This window comes from Phoca vitulina, unplaced genomic scaffold, assembly GCF_004348235.1.
Source record: "Phoca vitulina isolate PV1807 unplaced genomic scaffold, GSC_HSeal_1.0 scaffold81, whole genome shotgun sequence".
NCBI lineage: Eukaryota > Metazoa > Chordata > Mammalia > Carnivora > Phocidae > Phoca > Phoca vitulina.
Window position 1 is genome coordinate 3756298 of NW_022589784.1, and position 19506 is coordinate 3775803.

The 19506-nt window shown below is 55.2% G+C and overlaps 1 protein-coding gene across 11 annotated transcripts in view; it reads right to left on the reverse strand.

Moving 5' to 3' along the window:
• PTPRS (protein tyrosine phosphatase receptor type S) overlaps positions 1 to 19506 on the reverse strand; it is a 99544-nt gene that overhangs the window by 25245 nt on the left and 54793 nt on the right. For 7 of the 11 annotated variants that reach the window (XM_032394455.1, XM_032394456.1, XM_032394451.1 and 4 more), the window contains exons 6-11: positions 18024 to 18134; positions 16149 to 16160; positions 6889 to 7158; positions 3925 to 4506; positions 2864 to 2996; positions 2412 to 2557 (exon numbers count right to left, since the gene is read on the reverse strand). In XM_032394455.1, the coding sequence (XP_032250346.1) occupies positions 2412 to 2557; positions 2864 to 2996; positions 3925 to 4506; positions 6889 to 7158; positions 16149 to 16160; positions 18024 to 18134 (1254 nt within the window). The remainder of the gene's footprint in view (positions 1 to 2411; positions 2558 to 2863; positions 2997 to 3924; positions 4507 to 6888; positions 7159 to 16148; positions 16161 to 18023; positions 18135 to 19506) is intronic. The other 4 variants (XM_032394454.1, XM_032394462.1, XM_032394460.1 and 1 more) reach the window with 1 other exon arrangement.

The window sequence follows — 19506 nt, forward strand, 5'->3', positions numbered from 1 at the left end:
GACCTCAACCTCAGGCCAGTTGAAGATGGCTGGAGCCACATGACTTCAACGGCCCATGGCTCCAGAATTTTCCTTGCCTGCAGGGAGGCCCAGAGAGACCACTGGCTTTGCTTCATGTCAGGGCACAGAGAACCCTTACCATCATGGTAGCCCCATTTGTTCACTGAGCATGTGTTTAGACAGTACTTGTTTCGTGCATACCCCATGCCGGGGCCACCCAGAGAAGAAACAGAGGCCCCTATCCTGAAAGACATCAGACTACCAGATACCTCAGAGGCCTCTCCAATGGCTTACTTCAAATAGAACGACCCTCCGGCCTCACTTAAAGTGAAATGCCGGCGTCCCCCTCCCCTGATACCAGACACTTGGGGCCCTCTCCCCCCATTTCTTGACCAGCCACCCCAACCAAAAGTGCCTGGGGGAATCAGGCAGGAGGGGAAAAACCAACCAAAGAATGTGCTGGAAGGAATGGATTCGCTGAGAAAGGGGGAGGAAAAATAAAATCAAAACCATAATAAAATAAGAAACAACGGTGATGGTGATGATGATGAGAAAAACCATAATAAAAGAAAGAAAGACGCCTTCCAGAAAACTCCCAGTCTGGTTACCTACCTTCCACTCTTCAACTGCTAACTTATAAGACTTTCTTACGAGGGAGGGAGTGGCCGAGTGCTGAGCTATAAGGCCAGACCGAGCTCTGGGTGGGTCTCCGGACGCAAGCAGGCCCAAGCCCTGCTCTGGCCCCCAGTGTGGGCACGCCGCAGTTCCAGACTGGTGCCGACGAGGCGGGAAGGTGAGACGGTGTGGGGAGACCCACGGCTGAGTGGTCTGGCCTCCACCTACCCTTGAGTTCAGCCTAAGAAGCCTGCAGTCCCCAGGGGGATATGCCTGGCCCTGAGTCTTGCTGCCAGTTCTCTCGGGCCCCACCCGTCTTGGCGCGAGAAGCGGGGAGTCCCTTCTCCCCCACTCCCTGTCCTGGGCCGCCCCGGAGGTTCAAGTGGCTGGGCCAAAGCCGCTTTCTTGACGACCACGGAGGCCGCCTCCTTCACAATCCGGCCCAACCTGCGTGACACTTGGGGGGTGGGAGGAGGGTGTGATGGACCCACGGACAGGCGTGGTGGGCAGGTAGTTCCAGATTCCCCATTTCTGGGCAGGCGTGGCTCTTGACCGTGGAGTAGAAAGTTTGGGGGGGGCGCTCAATTTGGGCTCTGGACTCTGCAGCCCAGAGCTCCTGGAGCACAGGCTGGGGAGCACGCAGGGTGGGCCGTTTTTGTGAACCTGCTTGAGACCAGCGCGTACTCACCTTCGCGGCACCTGTGCCAGTCTCTCTCACGTGGCCGCCCAAGCCACAGGACACCCTCACTGATCGCCTCACGCACAAACACGCCCAGACGCCTGGGAGCTGCAGAGCGCTCGGCTCGGCGCGAGGGAGTAGGGAGGAGGGAAGGGGGCTGGGGATGGCAGGGGTGCTGCGTCTCCGAGGCCCCTGATCCCAGCGGCTCAGACACCCAGGCCCAAGCTGCCATCACTCGCCACTGACCGGTGACCCCCTGTGTGCACACATCGGGGGGGAGGGGGGGGACTTGAAGGTCTGAACACCGAGGCTGCTTCCGGAACAAGGCCTGGGGCGGTACGCTATGACTGACTGAGAAGGGGGAAGGGAGGGGAAGGGGGCCACGGCGGTGGGGGCACGGCGGTGGAGGCCATGCCGGGCCAGGCTGAGCACAGAAGAGGGGCAGGGGGAGGAGGGGAGGCAGGGAGACAGCGGGATCAGGGGCCTGCCTAGGCCCTGAGCTCAGAGCAGGCAAGGAGGGCAGTGGTAGGGGCCACAACGTGGCCCAGAGCCAGCTGCCGGGTGCAGTGTTCTGGCCGAAAGGTGACTTGCCTGTGACAGGGAGGCAGGGCAGGCCCGGCAAAGAGCTCCAGGGATTCAAGAGCCTATCCTGGGGCCTGCACCCCGCTCCCCTTCTGCTCCTGCCCCTGGCAATGGGGGACCTTGCCTGGGGGGGCAGGGCCATCTGGGGAGGTGGTTGGTCTCTGTGCACTGTGCGCTCCAGGAATGATGGGGTGTGATCTGGGACAGCCTCACATAGCCGCGCCCCACCCCACCCACGCCTAGGATCAGGCACAGCCTGGCTGTTCCATGAGCCCCAGGTACAGGACTGGGGGGGCGGGGAGGAGAGAGAAGGTGCAGTGGACACCTGTCCCGGACCTAGGGGGCGAACCTCGGCGCCCCCAGGGCTCCAGGCCCAGGGAGCCGGGGGAAGCAGGGCCTGCGGGAACCCCCAGCGCAGCGCGGATGGGCACGTCCGAGGCCAGGCGCCCCCCCCACCCCCGCTGCGGCGGCGCGGCCAGGGTCAGTGTGCGCTGGGGCCCCCCCGCAGGAAGAGCGGGCTCCGCGAGACACCTACTGGACTGCAGTGTGCGCTGCCGCACCACCGGGGTGAAAGCGCCCAGGCCCTGCGGAGAGCGGGCCGCCAGGCGGAAGGCGTACTCCGTGTTGGGTTTGAGGTCCTCCACCACAAATGCCGTGGCCGGGTCGAAGGTCCTCCCCACCGGGGGGGGGGGGGGGGGGGGGGGGGGTAGGTGGAGACAGAGAGGCAGAGACAGAGAGAGAGCCAGGGAGACAGAGAGACAGAGACACAGAGATTGTGAAAGAGACACAAAAAGGGCAGAAGAGACAAACGGAGACACAGAGACAGAGACATGGGAGATGGAGAGATGCGCAATCCACCAGTGGCCAAGAGCAGGGGGAAGAGAGACATCCGGGCACCAAGTCAGTGAGACCTGAGGGCGCGCTGCCCCGTCCCCTCCCGCTGCCCCCCGCTCCGCGGCCCCCCCCCGTACGGTGCCCCCCGGTACCTCTCTGCCGTGGTCGCCCTCCCGGAACAGGAGTTCGTACTTGATGATGCTCTCCTGCCGCGGGGGGCTCCACGAGAGCCCGATGCTCGTCTCGGACTTGGCCTCGGCCCTGAAGTTCATGGGCTGGCCGGGCACTGTGGGGGAGGGGAGAGGAGGAGAAATTGGGGTGGCCGGGGAGGGGTCCACTCCACATGGGGTGCCCAACCCACCAGGTGTCCCCATTCTCCCAAAAAAGAGCCCCATGAAGCTCAGCACTGCCCTGGAGGTAAGGCTGCCTGTTCCCCAATGCTCCTGGAATGTTCTCCACTGTTCTCATTTCTCTTCTTTTCCCTGGGGGCCCCTTGCCACCCCTTGTTGTCAGGGGCCCCACCTCAATCCCCCCACCCTCTCTGCTTCCTCCAAATTGAAGGACAGAGGGACTGTGGGGATGACGTTTCAAAACACGGGTTCCCCATCCTGTGAGTGCTCTCTAGCACCACAGTTCTGACCCTTCTGTCCTTTCGTTGGGGCAGCTGCTGAGTCTTCTTGGCTTTGAGGTTCTGAAGCCTGAGGCCGATGGGAAAGGACGGGGAAACCCAGAGAGCTGGGGCCCCACACACCTAAATGCCCCACCCCCACCCTGCCCCTCAACCTGAGCCAGCAGGAGGCCAGCCGGCTGCCTTTGGGCAGATACGCTTTCCCTTTATAATTTCAAAGGAGGTGGCATCAATCTCCGATGAGAATGGACAGCAGGGGTTCTCAAACTCAGACACAGCCGCCCGGATCTGTCTGGATGTCCAGTCATAGCCCCGTGGGCTTGCCAAATCGAATTTCCCAAGTGAAGACAGAAATGTGGGTTTTCTGGGACAACTTCCTGCGTTTGAAATGCTAGCACGAAAATATTTTAAAGCACCATGCAGGATGAACAAACCATTTTGTGGCTTCCAGGTAAGACCAGCTGGCTGCATGCTACGAGATACATGACTGCCCCCTCCCCCCGGGCCCGCCACCTCCTCCCCTCTGTTTCCACGACCCCGAATCCTGCTGTCCCCACAGAAGCCGCACCTCCCACTGGCAGCTCACCTCCCTGCTGTGTCTTGACCTGGATGGGGTCCGAGAGGGGCCCGTCGCCCACGGAGGTGAAGGCCAGCACGCGCACCGTATACGTCTCATCCTCCAGCAGGCTGCCCACGGTGGTCAGCAGGCTGTCATCCACATTGTGCTTCTGCCAGTTGCCCACGGGGTGCTCGGGCTCCATGGTGTAGTAGATCCGGTAGCCCCGGATCAGGCCGTTGGGCTCCACGGGCTCCTCCCACTGGATGATCATGGTGGTGGCGCTCAGCATGCGGGCCTGCACGTTCCGGGGTGCGCTAGCTGGGGCCTGTTCTCCCGTGCGGGTGACCACTGACTCACTGGGAGGCCCCTGGCCGATGGAGTTGACCGCGGACACCCAGATCTCATACTCCGAGTTGGGGCTCAGGCCACCGATGCTGTAACGCGTCGTGGTGATGTCCTCTTTGATCTGGTAGGGCCCGTCCTGGCTCTTGGATTTATATTCGATGACATAGTAGGACACGGGGTCTGGGTTGCCGGAGTCCCATGTGATGGTGATGCTGGTGGCTGTGTTCTCTGTCACCACGGGAGTCCCCGGGGCTTTGGGGAGAGCTGTGGGTGGGAGGCAGGGTCACATATCAGGCATGCTGGCTGCAGACCCCGAAGGCTCTGTGACTTTCAGCCACATGGCCACTGCCCTCGCTGAGCCTTAACTTCCTCGGCAGCGACCACAGGCCTAATGAGCCCCGTCCCATCATCTATAGCTGGGTGCGGCAAACTATGGCCTGAGGACCAGCACCTGTTTTTATAAATAAAGTTTTATTGGAACACAGCCGTGCCTGCGTATTGCAATGGCTGCTTCTGGCAGAGCTGGGGGGATGTCGCAGAGACTAGATGGCCCGTAAAGCTGAAAATGGGTGACTTAAAAAAAAAAACAAAACTGCTCTTTAAGAAAAATATTTACCCTTGAGAATCTGAGAGGTCTTCCCCCTCTCTGTGGTTCACTCTGCTCAGCCACACTGTGTGTTCCCACGTCACACCTGCTGTTCCCTGTACCTGAAATGCTCCATCCCCAGAGGGCCACATGGCCAGCTCCTTCTCATTCCTTAAAGCCTCCCACACACCACCCTAGCTAGAGGCGCCCTTGCCCGGTGCTTAGCAGGGACCAGAGTCTTGTTCACAGCTGTGTCCCTAGCACCTGGATAATCGTGACTTTCTCTCCCACTTGTCCCAAATTCTTACGCCACAGAGGCCCCAGGAGAAGTTCAATTCCTCGGCAAAATGACCAACCAACCAGCTGGAGATGACACTTTTTATGGCCTGAGGGCAGGGCTTGGCAAACTGCTTGCAAAGGGCCCCACAGTAACTATTTTCAGCTTTGTAGGCCAGAGAGTCTTCGTTGAGACTACTCAGCTCTGCCCCTGCAGTCCAAAAGCTGCCACACACAAGACCTGGGTGAATGGGTGTGGCTGTGTGCCAATAAAACTTTATTTAGAAAAACTAGAGGAGGGCCAGATCCAGCCTGCAGGTTATAGTTTGCGGGCCCCTGTTCTAAAGCTAGAAAAATATTTGGGGGCACCTTCCTCTGAATCTCACCACAAACTTGAGACGTCAGGACAATCTATAGTCTTCTATCCCGGCCCCATCTCTCTAAGTCTGCACAGTCCATTTCCTTCCCTTAGAAGTGTTCTCCATCTAGAAAGGGGAACCCTCCTACACTGTTGGTGGGAATGCAAGCTGGTGCAGCCACTCTGGAAAACAGTATGGAGGTTCCTCAAAAAGTTGAAAATAGAGCTACCATATGATCCAGCAATTGCACTCCTGGGTATTTACCCCAAAGATACAAAAGTAGGGACCCAAAAGGGTACGTGCACCCCGATGTTTATAGCAGCAATGTCCACAATAGCCAAACTGTGGAAAGAGCCAAGATGTCCATCAACAGATGAATGGATAAAGAAGATGTGGTATATATACACAATGGAATATTATGCAGCCATCAAAAGGAACGAGATCTTACCATTTGCAACGACGTGGATGGAACTGGAGGGTATTATGCTGAGCGAAATAAGTCAAACAGAGAAAGACATGTATCATATGACCTCACTGATATGAGGAATTCTTAATCTCAGGAAACAAACTGAGGGTTGCTGGAGTGGGGGGTGGGGTGGGAGGGATGGGGTGACTGGGTGATGGGACGCTGGGGAGGGTATGTGCTCTGGTAAGCGCTGTGAATTGTGCAAGACTGTTGAATCTCAGATCTGTACCTCTGAAACAAATAATGCAATATATGTTAAGAAAGAAAAAAAGAAGAAGAAGAATGTAGCAGGAGGGGAAGAATGAAGGGGGGGAAATCGGAGGGGGAGAAGAACCATGAGAGACGATGGACTCTGAAAAACAAACTGAGGGTTCTAGAGGGGAGGGGGTTGGGAGGATGGGTTAGCCTGGTGATGGGTATTGAGGAGGGCACGTTCTGCATGGAGCACTGGGTGTTATGCACAAACAATGAATCATGGAACACTATATCTAAAACTAATGATGTAATGTATGGGGATTAACATAACAATAAAAAAATTAAAAAAAAAAAAAGAAGTGTTCTCCATCTTCTCTGGCTCATTACTGTTCAACTTGTAATCTTTCTCTGACCTAACTTTCCTCGGAGGTGTGACCTTGACTCTGGGGGTCTGAACAGTGCCACGGGATCCCCGTCACAATCCCAATCAGGCTGTATCACAGCTGCCTGGCTATGCGGGTGTTTCTCATGCTGGACTCTAAGCTTGGCAGAACGAGACCACGCCTCGCTCCAAAGGGCCGGGCCCAGAATAACGTGTCACCAGTAATATCTGTTCACGAAACAACTGTCCCCTTGGCAGCCACGAACGACCAAAGACAGAATGGGAACTCGGAGCTTTTCCATCTGTACCCCCCAACCTGTGTCCCCGGGAGAGGGGTGTCAAGAGATGACCTGCCTTCCTGGGCCCCATGGGCCCCGCTTACATTTCACTGTGATCTGGGCCACGGCCTCGATGACGCCCAGGCTGGACATGGCCACGCAAGTGTAGTTGGCAGAGTCTTTGACGTCTGTGAGCTCCAGCACGTTCCGACCCACGGGCATGTCGTCTTCAGGCGTCAGGTCTTCGGCCCCCTGCATCCACTTGACGTAGGGCATGGGCGAGCCCACAGCCACGCAGGTGATGTTCACGTTGCCACCTGGCATGATCTCGTGGCTCATGGGCAAGATGGAGAATCGCGGAGCCACGCGGCGGACTGGGGGTGGGCGGCGGCGGGTGGGGGGAGGGGTGCGGGGTGGGGGGGCGGGGAGACGGGATGCAGAGGGAAAAAAGAAAGAAAAGCAGGAAGAAAGAAAGAAAGAAAGGAAGGAAAGAAAGAAAAAAAGGAAAAAAAAAAGTGGAAAACAATTTAAATATAAACAGGGCTGTTTTCTTCCCCCCAGCTGAAAATTTTTTTTCTTCCAAATGAAAAGAAAACAAAAAAACCAAATTAAAAAATCAAATTCCAACACAAAGAAACCAAAACTTCAAAGGAAGGTACTTCACAAACAATATAGAGAGAGATATATCGATATATAATAAAAAGAGACATGAAGCATTATTTCGTAGCAACAGGGTTTCAAGAGACCAGAGTGGCTGGTCACAGCACAGTTACAAACACAAAAATTTATCAGCTGTTTCTCATCTTTGCTGACAGACGTGGCTTCCGGGAGCAGCCCCTCCGCCCGCTCTCCCAAGTGGGGAGCTTCGGAAGATTCTGGCTGCAGGTGTGTGTGGGGAGGTGGCTCTGGGGAAGTCGGGACAGGGAGCGGGGAGGTCACGGAATCCGCCGGCCCCAGGAGGCAGAGGGGACCAGGACCTCGGCCCCCGACCCTCGTCCCCTCCGGTGACTCAGGGGCCCTGCCCACTTCCCAGGGGGCCCTCAAGGAAAAGATGAGAAACTCTAATGAAATTTTTGTGGTTTTTGGGTTGAGAAACCCTTCTAAAAGCTTCTGTCGGATCTGACAAGTTTCCATTGATAGATGCAGCTCTCAGAGTCACAAACAGCATGCAAAATAGGTTGGTTGAGAGAAAGAGAGAGAGAGAGAGAAAGAGAGAGGCAGAAGGAGGGACAGAGAGAGAGAGGTAATGCAAGGGAAGAGGCCTGGGTTTCAGGGGCCTTCAGTGCACGCTCGTGGGTGCCACAGAAGAGAGAGAGGAGCTACGGGAGAGAGAAAACAGGAAGACAGGCCCAGAGAGAGGGGGGCAGAGAGAGAGAAGGAGGGAGGAGGGGGCCCACTTCAATGCTGCATATTAATTCTAGCGGATGTGACCCAATGTGACACGTCACATTGTCACATCACAGCCCTGGCAGAATCATAAATAGGATATTAATTAATAATAATAATAATAATAAAACAAGGGAATGAGCTTGAACGTTGAGAAAACAGGGACATGTTCTGTGCGTTTCTCAGCGGGGAAGCGGGTGCAGCCTTCTGTCCCAATCTCGCAGACCGTGAAGGCAGCAGGATGCATTTCGGGGGCTCCATTTTCGGAAGCTGGACAGGTTTCGGGGGTGGGGGGGAGGGGCGGACGCTAATGGCACCTGAACTTCCAAAAGGCATGGCTGCCCCACAGGAGATGTTTAACTGCAGCGGGCGGGACCTGGGATGACCTAGTAGATCCTTCGAGCCAGAAAGAGGGTGTCCCTGGCTAAAACCTTGGGGCCTCGTGGGTCCCCAGCTTTGGACGGGTCAAGGAGTCTTGTCTCAAACTACAGAGATGACAGACTGGAGACTCAACAAGGCTCAAGAGGGCCACAAAATGACTTTTGGCACCCCGACCTGCCTTTGATTCCACACACTATTGGTGGTGGTGGGGTGGCTGTCGGGGGTCTGGCTTGCCTTACAGAGGAGGGGGCTCCAGGGGAAAAAGGGAAGCAAGCCCGGGAACCCCGCTCTTCCAGCCTGGCTTCTAAGCTGGAAATCCCAACCCTTGCTCCCTGAATCCAGATGGCTAGAGGCAAAGAGGAGGGGGGCGGCTCCATGGGGGTGGGGGGACAGGGCAAAGAAGCGGCAGCCCTTCGGAAAAGGAAGCCCCACGAAAAGTCCAGTGTCACGTTGGAGACGGGATGGAGGAAGTGGAAGGTATCACTGGAGGGGAGGAGTGGGGGTGCGGGCGGGGGGAGACAGAGGGGCCATGCAGACAGACTGGGGGTGAGGGGCGGGGCAGGGCACTGGGATGGGGGTGGCTTTCTGGCAGGGCTGGGTGGAGGGTGGGGGGAGTCGGGGGAGAATGGGGTCTGGCCAGCCAGCGGACGCGGTCCAGGCCAGCCGCCGGCATCCACAGCGAGGCACGAGTGGGATGCCCGACGCTGCGTTGTCATGGAAACAGAACACGATGGGGGATGAGCGTGGGGGAGCTAATTAATCAAGGACAGAAAACGGCATCGACGTCCAAAACCAAACCAGGAGGAACAAATGAAAAAACAAAGCGGAAAAAAAAGAAAAGGAAAAATCCAAAAAAAAAAACCACAACCAAACAAAAATCCCCTCCGAAACAAAACACCCGAAAGCAAAAAGGAAAAAACAAAAACAAAACAAAACAAAACAAAAAGACATGGAATGTGTGGGGCTGAAAATCGGGGTCTGAAAGGGAGGAGGACTGTGACTTCCCCAGGGAGATGCCCCCCCCGCCCGCGGCAGAACACAGGGTCTGGCCTCCCCACCCAGCACTCGAGAACCCCGGCTGCGGGTTCGAGGTGGCCACGGAGGTGAGATCCTCACAGAAGAACCACCTTCGGGGCAAACCAGCCCAGCCCCGCTTCTCGGGGACATCCTGCCCCTGGCTGAGGGCTGGATGAACAGCCCTTGCCTCAGACACGCTGAGCACACAGCAAGGCAATTCCTCACGAGCTCAGAGTCTCACAGAGAACCTCTCTAGGCAGAGGCGGGAGAGCTGATGTAGCGGAATAAGACCCGTGGGCCTTGGGGAGGTCCCTCAGGTGCCTCGATTTCTTCATCTGTGAAATGGGGGTAACTGGGGACATGCTCAGAAGGCCCTTAGGTTGACTGAGGGTACTCAGCCTGGGCATGGGGCCAGTGAAGTTTCCTTCTGGCCTCCCAGGGGTGGGGGGTGGGGGAAGATCAGCTAGATTCTCTACCTTAAGGGACTTTGGGATGAATTAGTTAAAAAGGAAACAGAATTTCAGTAGAATCCCCATGTCTCTTTATCCCTTCCAACTTGGTGTGGCAAATATCTGTACTGCCCATTTTGTGGATGAGGCAGTGGAGGCTCAGAGAAGTGATAGGGCTAGCTGGAAGACACCAAGGAAGTGGTGGGGCCAGAGCTCAAAGCCAGGACTGCCTGGTCCCTGCCTCTCGGGTAAAGCGAGTCTTCTCTCACCACGGCAAGTAGCAAGAATTACAGCCAAGTGTCTCTTCTTGGCACCTGGCTCTTTCAAACTCATGAGTGTTTACCTTCTGGGGACGACAAAGAGGGCCAAAGTACCCCATCACCTATATATACCTATCAACTGAATAATAACCAGTGACCACCAGTTGAATACTATCCAGCAGTCATTATAACAAATGTCCAGAAGCCATTAGTAAGATGCCCATACAGAAAAGGATTATTGGAATATTGAAGGGAATAAGTGCTAGCTTTAGGATTTAAAGGTTAAATATGAGCCAAATTTATCCCTGTGTAATAAGGCTCAACATCTTGCCCCAGAGACCCCATTCACATCTGAACTTAAAGTATCTCTCCTTGGGGAGATCTGGAAGATACCTCCAACTTTTTTCAGAAGCAGGGACAAGCATCTATCTTGAGTATGTAAAAAGCCTGCAGTATAGGACTGTTAATTGTAAGTCAGTTAAATGTGGACGGGCATTTATCAACAACAGTAATTTTAGTGCTCACAATCCTGAACATGGCCAGCAGCCATCAGTTAAATGGATCTGCCAATATGCTGTAAACGCTGACAGCTGAGAAACTTTGCCTACCTGCTTTCTCATTCGCTTCATCTGCTTCTAAGGGTGTGCTGTAGGAAGAGGGCTGGTTTGCCACAAGTTTGGGGAGGATCATGCCCATCAGCACTAGGTGGCTCAGAACCCCCTGCGGGGTCTCATTAGGCCTCCGGGCAACCTCCCAGCCAGCAAGGGTGGGTGGCTGACGCTGTGTTCTGCCCAGTTTGGTGATGACACCCACCCACGACATCTTTCCACCCCTGGCTGCAAGCTTGAGGTGCGGGTTAGAAAGTAAGGTGGGCGCAGAGCCCACAGGACGGAGTGGCCCCGCGGGACCCCCGCCCCCAATTACCGACCTGAATGGAGGGTCCAGGCAGGTTATAAGGGGACCACACCAGCCTTGGTCCTCAGCACGCTCCAGCTGGCTCTCGTTTCCAGCTCTTCTCGTCACCGAGTAGCCGGGGGTCCCAGCGGGGAGGACCCGCATGGGTGAGGGGGTCAGGAGGGTGGGCGGTGGGGGGTGGCAGGTTGGGGGGGGTGGGTCGCTTCAAACCCCGATTCACATGGAAAAACAACTCAAAAACCGTCAAAGCAACCGGGAGACGACCCCTCCCCCAGGCAGGAAGAGGCAGAAACTCAAAAACCAAAAGGGGGAGGGGTTCAGGGGAGAAAGGGTGGGGAGGGGTGAGGGAAAACTCAAAAGTGAGGTGATCTGGTTGAAGCACTAGGTAGGGAACTCGACAGTGTCAGACATCTCAACGATTCGGCAAGCCGCAGCTCCAAGGGAGGGAGGGGGGAGCTCTGCCTGGCATTTTGGGGTAAGAGGAGCTGCTGGGTGCTCCTCTAGACTCCAAAATGAGGATGCGGGTGGGGAGGGGAGGGGGGGGAGAGATGCCAAGAAGTTCTGCAGCCCCCACGGGCTCATTGAAGCTTAGATTACACCTGTCCAGGGAAGGGAGGGGTTCCGAGCCTGATTCCAAGGCCCGGTTCTCAGCCCCTCCGTTGAACCCCAGCCTGTGGCCCAGGGAGGGGGGGTACTGCCCCGTGGCCTGCCTTGGGCATCTTCCTGTTCCTGCCCCCTTTCTACCATCCTGCCTCCTCCCTCCCACCACCAGCTCCCTCTGCCATCGAGATAGCGTGCATGGCCTGGAGGGACCTGGCTGGAGCCCGGCCCACCGGCTGACCAGCGCCTTGGCAAGTTGTTAGCATTTTTAGTTGGACGTTTTGCTGCACTATCAATACTGATTTTGCCTTTTTTGGTACCCTCTCTCTCGCCCCACTTTTTTTTTTTGGTTCTAGCAAAAAATGGGATGACATCTTGCCAATCGAATGACTTCCTTGCCCGTCCCCCCCCCCCCCCGCTGTGGCCGCCAGAGACGTGGGGCTTTCCAAATGACAAGGTGTAATCTAATATTCCCCACTCCCCCCCTTCCCCAGAACAGAGGAAACAGCAATGCAAAGGGTGTGAGGCAGGCAGCAGGCGAGAGGTTCTAGAGCTCAGTGTTCCTGCAGAACGCCCCCTCCCTGCCGCCCCACCCTGGAGCCCCCTCTCCCCTTGGGATGAGGGTGGGATGAGGAGAAGGGCTGGGTCCTGTCAGGGTCATGTCAGGGGCCTTGGGGGCAGGGCAGGGGGAGGCACGACCAGGCGTGATCAGCAGGAACTGGGGGGCTCACCAACACACCCCAGTGCAAATCTTTCTGGAGATACAGGAGGTTGAGGGGGATTCCAGGCCCAGTATTTGTATCTAATCCTTTTTGGGGCTGGGGGTGGAAGTAAGGAAAACACCTAGAAGTCAGACCCACCAATTTGACATGGCTTGGGTGCCAGAGGTTTAATTTTAAAAAACCATCTGTCCCATAAAAATCCCACACCATGGTTTGATCTGCAAAGGCCTGGGGACGGGACACAGAGAGAGTTCTGGGTAGCACCCAGAAATCGGGGCAATCTAGACCCACCACTGGCATTGGGCATCGAGTCTCATTCCTGAGCTCAAGATTCGAGACCTGTCATTGAAGTATCCCAGCCCCATCTGACCTCCTCCCAAACCCTAAAGGTATCCTGAGTCCCTGGAAGGTGGACTGCTCTTCCCATGCCTCCAGCTCACTCCAAGTTCTCCCCGCAAGCCCTCACACCATCAGGCGGGCGGTGCACCATTTAACTGGGTCCCACGCACCATGGGTTGATGACGCTATGTCAAATGTCAAGTGGTAAAGGCGCCACCTTTAGCCACCAAAGCGAGACCGGAAAGCCTTACAACGTTAAAGAGACAAACAAGAAAATTAACAGCCAGGGAGAATGTAATCTGATCACATTCCCACCTTGTTAAAAACTGGAGCTGCATCTTCCCCAGGGGAGTTCTGGGACTGGGACTGCCAGATGTATTAAAAAGTGGGCTCGGTTTGGACATCGGCCCTTTGCATCTCAGAGAGATCCGTTTCAACAGGAGAAGGGCCCCGTCTGAATATCCCGCCCCCTGAACCTCCCAGGGGCAGCAGAAGCTGGTGACGGGGAATTAAAGGAGTCCAGCTGGAGGTAGGGACTCCTGGCAGCCTGCCCTAGCAACAATGTAAATGCTTGTAGCTTTCAGGGTGGAACACGCCAGGTGGTCCCCTCTTCTGGTGGACTGGGGCTTCTCTGCAAGGTAGCTCAGCGCCCAAGCTGGGCCTGTCGTTTTTTGTTTGTTTTTTTTTGCCTGTTCGTACTCCGTGGCCACCAAATTCCCTGGCAGAGTGACAGGAGGAAAGATGAAAGGTGTGGCTCTAGGGCGGCCACTGATCTCACAGGAATTGGGTCGGAACCCGGAGAAAATGAAATCATGGGATGGGTTCAGAAAAAGCACCAGCGAAAAACGAGATCTGAGCACGTGAGTCCACTTCTGCCCTACAGTTCTTTTCAAAGCAGTTTTGCCATAGCCATCTTTTTCCAACGGTGGATCTGCGAAGTACATAATGGGCCAGATGAGGTCCCCAAAGAAGGGAAGTGTCTGCTCGAACTCTTTCCTTCCCCGCTCTACAATCCCACTAGATGATCTCTTCTATGCCGGGCACTCACACAGGGCACTTGAGCAGTAATTCGCTCAATGGAATCCTCCCAACTCCCCTGTGAGTTAGAGCAGGGATGACCCTTCTTGTGCAGATGAGGAAATGGGACCCCAAGGGATCAGGTGACTAGCCCCAGGTCACATGGCCAGAGAGGGGCAGTGGCAGCGTCTGAATCCAGGTGGGCCGGAGCCCAAGACCTTGAGCCACTTCTCAGCTCTAATTCACTGGGACCCAGCTTTGGTGGAGGGGTTGGGAGAACCTCTCCTCTAGTTTTTGGAGCTCCTCTGCAGCTCGGCCTGGCAGCTCTCACCCTGGGTTAAAAAGGAGACAGGAGAAAGCAATCTCCTCTTACTGCATCTAAAGTCCTCTTGCCAACTTGGCCCCGGACTTCCCAATAAGTGGGAGATTAGGGAAGGAAGGTGAGGGACAAGAGGGTAAAAACGGTGGCCCCAACAAGCTGGCCTCTTCTCTCAACTCCCACCTATGTTGGGTACTCAACCGAGAGTCCAGGGGCTAGAAATCTAAATGGATTTTTTTATTTGGGGTTGGAGTAGTATTCTCAAGGGCTTGACTTTCTTCAGGGAGGGAGAAGAAGATGGGAGCGTGCATCTCCGAATCTCCGAAGGTTTGCAGGAGTGAGAGAGATACTTTGGTGGGGGCGGGGGGGGGGGCAGAGACAGAGAGAGACAGAGACAGAGAGAGGGAGAGACAGAGAGAGAGAGAGAGAGAGAGAGGCAATGGGAGAGCTGGGGAGGCAGAGAGAGAGGGGGGAGAGGCTATGCCCAAAGTTCCCCTGGGTTTTCTCCAGAATTCCACAGTTCTGATGCTTAGGTACTCAGAAAGTGACCATGCTGTGTTGCTGGACAAGATGCCTGTGACTGGGCCCAGAGCCGGTGAGGGGGTGGAAGGAGCAGCCAACGTCACCTGGGAGGCGGAGGCATAGCACTGTAGGGCGGGCTAACTGCCTGCGTATTTCTTCCAAAGTCAGTCATGCTACGTTTTCTGACAGACGGTTTTGTATTTGTGCCCAGCCAGGATGCCAAAGTCATCACACCAGCTGCCATCTTGAGCACTGCCTATGTGCCAAGCATGCATCATTTCGGGAGGATGATCCAAGGTAAGGTAGCCACTTCCCACATTTGGACTGCCACTCTAGTGAACAAGAACTTGAAATGCTGGTTGTTGCCCATTTAGCTGTGCTTCAAATGCCTGTTTTCTGGGTTGTTTGGGAGAGTGGGAGGTGGTCTCATGCTGAGGCAGAAAGACAGGAACACGCCTGCTTAAGCCCCCTTCCAACATGGCTGCGCTGTGGGGCTAAGGCACCACCTCTGGGGAAAAGGGGGCTGGACGGCGAGGCCAGGCAAATGGGGCTGCTCTCCCCCACACCCCCCACCATCTGTCTACGTCACCTCCCTAGTGCCCTTGAGCCCGGGCGGTCACTTTCTGCCCCAGCATCCCAGCTGTGGGACCCCTACTGCCCTCCTGGATGGTAGCTGGGACAGGAACACTGGCTTTTAAATCACAATGCGTTTGGAGAACAACCACAGAACAGCTCAGCCCAAGAAACCGAAACCAAATAGCACGGAAACACGAGACAGAACCAAAGACGAAACGCTTTGGGGTAGAAGGGGACCGGGGTGAACGGGGATGAGAGGGGGGAAAAAAAAACGAACTGATCGGTTTTTTCCCCCCAAAACAAAACAAAACCAAAATAATTAGTAATAAAACTAAATAAAAGAAAGAAAGAAATACGAAGGAAACCAAAGGAGAAAAACAGAACAGGAGACGAGAAACACTCCAACAGAAGGCGCTGGGAATTCACCAAACCAAACCAACAAGAGTGGCATGCAGAGAAATTTTTACATTCTCCCGGCATGCATCAGGCCCAAGTTACCATGACGACGAGGAGTGCAAAAAACTTAGCAACAACATTACCAACGGATGCATAGAGGCGACCACAATGCAAGCATCGCATGTGTGCGGCCGGCCCTAGGCCGGGCTGGGCGCGGCTGAAATTTTCGTGTCTTTCTGGGTTTTTGCTCTCGCTTGGCGGTTTTTTTTGTTTTGTTTTGTTCGCTTTGTGCTTACTATTCGTATTCCGTCATTTATTTATTTATTTGATCTTTCGCTCTTATTTTCCGTGTGAGTGTCTGAGTGTGCGCGTGTGCGTGTCTGTGTGCGTGTCGTGTGTGTGCGTGTCACTTTCAGAATGTAAAAATGTGGGTAAAGAAAGTAAAAAAGAAAAAAACACACCAACCTTCTCGAAGCTCTGAGGGATGTAAAGGGGGTTTGATGCAGAACACAATGACATGGGGAGAAGAGAAAAAATAGGGGAGATACAGAGAGTAAAAAGAGGACTTCCCAAGGCTAAAAGCTGCAATAGTTTGTTGTTTTTTTTCTTTAAACCAAAAAAAAAAATTAAAATTAAAAAATAAAAAAGAACAGCAATGACCTTTTTTCTTTTCTTGACATATTACATTCGTCTTCCATGATTCTTTTTTTTTTTTTTAATTCATTTCTGGAGCATCTGAGACCCAGGCAAAGATTGGGAGGCTGGACCCCCAAAAGATCAGAGGCTCATGCTGGGGACCCCACCTCCAGGGGGCTGAGGACATGGGGGTCCCCTTCCCTCACTGCACCCTTGCTAGAGGCCTCCCCCCCACCCCATGCCTGCTGTCCATGCTCTCTCCTTGAACCCTGCCAGACTTACAAACCCCCATCCCAGATGTTTGCAGAGAAATAAGCAGATTAGACGAAGACCAGTCAGCTGGAGTCATGGACGCACTATAACTCACCAGAGGTGCCGTGGCAGCGGATCGGTGCGTGCCCCCTGCCCACCCTCGCACCCACGTCCCCATTCCCTCCCTCCACGCGGCCTCCTCCTCAGAGACAGGATGTCAAACCCAAGGTGCAGAACCAAGGAGCTGCTTCGGGGCCGGTGGGGCTGTGCTTGGTGGGGACCAAGTGGGGAGGGTCTGTGGGGGAGTAAGGAACTGCCCCGCCTCCCAGCTGGAGAACGGTGGGGGCTTGGTGTCTCGCGTGGGGGAAACTGAGGCCCGGAGAAGTGTGGGTGCAGTCAAGTATACAGAGCCAATCAGGGCAGCCCTAGGGCTTGAAGGGGGCCCTGTTTCCTGGCAGCAGAGGCTGTTTCTACCCCGAATCTGATCAGACACAGCCACTGGGAGGCGGGAGAGGGAGGAGAGCAAATGGAGGAGGAGGAGGCAGATTAAAATTTCTGGAAGAACTGAAGAGAACCAACACAGGGATAAGAGGGGTCGACCCTGGCCTCTGGGGACAAGGGAGCCCCCCGGCGCCTCTGAGGGGACATCAAGGGACCGAGAAGGAAGTCTGCGTAGACGCTCCCCAGGGCCGCCTTCGGGGGTGGGGGTGGGGGGGCACTGGGGCAAGGACCCGGGCTTCCGGGCATGATGAGAGCGACAAGCCTCGCTGGCGTGCCGTGCCTGCCGCGGCCTGACGGGGTGCCAAGCCCCAGGCCTGCGTGCCTGCTGTGGCCCCGGCCTCGCTTGGGCCGACACGCGTCCTTTCCTGAGGGCGACTAGGAGACAAAGAGCACCAGGCTCTGGGACAGCCGAAGGTGCAGGGGCCGGCGGGGGGCGGCCTCAAAGACCCCTCCCCAGCTCTCAGATTGAGGGTGCTGGGGGTGGGTGAAGCGGGGAGCTACGAGAGGCCACGGAGTCTGGAGAAGCAAAGCAAGCACACAGCAAGGGGGGGGGGCACGGCACGACACACCACAGAAGCCGACTCGGATGGGCGGGCGGGCGGGCGGGGCGGGGCAGAGGCCTGCAGGCTCCCCCAGCCCTGTGGGCCCAAGACTGACCCCATTGGCCCTGCCCCGTTCCCTCCTGCCTCCCCACCAAGTCCTGCAGCCCATGGGGTGTCTGTCACAGGCATGAGGGTGGAGGGTGTAAGCACCCCCCATTTTAGAGGTAAAGAAACTGAGGTCCAGAGGGATGCCGCCTCACCCAAGGTCCTGCTGTGACCAGGGGGTGGGGGGGGCCCTCCTGCTCGGGTCTGCAGGGAACAGGGGAGCCCGGAGGCTGTGAGCCCAAGGAGGAAGGGGGAACAGGATAGGACGGGTCCCTGCCTTCGACCTGGATACGGCGTTCCCTACCTCGCACGTAGAGGTTGGCGGGTGACGAATAGCGCACGCCGGCGCTGTTGGTAGCCACGCACTCATATTTGCCTTGGTCCGTCTCCTCACTGCTCTCGATCTGCAGGGCCCCTGCGGGGAGAGGGGAGAAAGCCTGGCCAGTCAGGGAGGGCCTGGGCCTGGGCTGGGTGGGCTGTCCCAGAGCCCCGTTCCGCCTGTCTCTTGTTCTGTCTGGGCCAGAGAGAGGCAGACGAAAGAGATGAGTTAGTCTAGAAACCCTGGCTGGGCTGGGGGGGCTCCCTGGCTCGTCTCCCCTCCCCCCAATCCAAGTCTAGCCCAAAACCAGCCTAAACACACTGCATTTCCCCTGCAAAAGTCCTCCATTCTCACTGGGAAACCCAGTGGATGTCTGGCTGGTGCTTCAGAAATGACCGCCGGCTTTAACTACAGAGCCGGAAAGGTATGTGCCACAGAGGGGTGTTTGCAAAAGCACCGAGTGATGCTCTCCAGGCAAAGGGCATTCATAACCCACAGCAGCCATCTGTGAGACCCTGGGGCCTCAGGGGCGGCCACAAGGAATGTGCAATCAGGAAGCTCGTGGTTGCCCTGCTGGTTTCAACCAGTGCCCATGTGTAAACGAACACGGTCTGGGTTCCTCGAGTGTGTTTGAAATGACAGGTCTCAAAGCCTGCAGTGCCCATAAATAGAGACAAGGTTGTCTTTCTTTAAGACTAACTGAAATTTTAGGACTGGGATACCTCTCACATTAGCTAAGGTAAAGGATGTTGAGACTGATATATACATCAAGTATGTTTGAAATAAAACACTTGGATTAAAAGCCCCCTGTACCTGAGATTAATTGAAGAGGAGCTTGAATTTCCCCATGGATGCCCCTAATGTCATCTACACAAGTCTGAATTCACCCACCTGTTTTAAAACCACAGGCCTGGATTCAGGATCCTGGTGCTGATAAGTAATCATTAATAAACTTCCTCAAGTGTGTTTGCAATTACGGTCCTAGACCCAGGTCCACGGCACTCTTGGGTTAATGGGGAAACTTTTCAAGTGTTTGAAATCAGAGATCTGAATGAAAACCTCTAATACCCACCAATAAAATGGAGGTTAAAGTGCCACAAGTGTGTTTGAAAATAACAAGCCAGGATCAAAGAATCTGTTGGTCATGAGTGAATAAAAGCTTAAAGAAGAGGCCAATTTCCTCAAGTATCATTAAAATCATAGGCCCAAATCAAAGGTCTTAATGCCTATGAGTATATGAAAATAGAGCTGATTTCCCCTCCCTATGTTTGAAATCACAAGCCCAGATCAAATATGTTACTTCCCACGAACATATAAAAATGAATGAACCTTCTCAAGAATATATGAAAGCACGGGCCTTGATCAAACACCGCAGTGCCCATGAGTAAATGAGAATGAGGCTAACATTTCCCCAAGGATATCTGAAACCACAAGTCTGGAACAAATCCTCATTTTCACAAGTAAATGG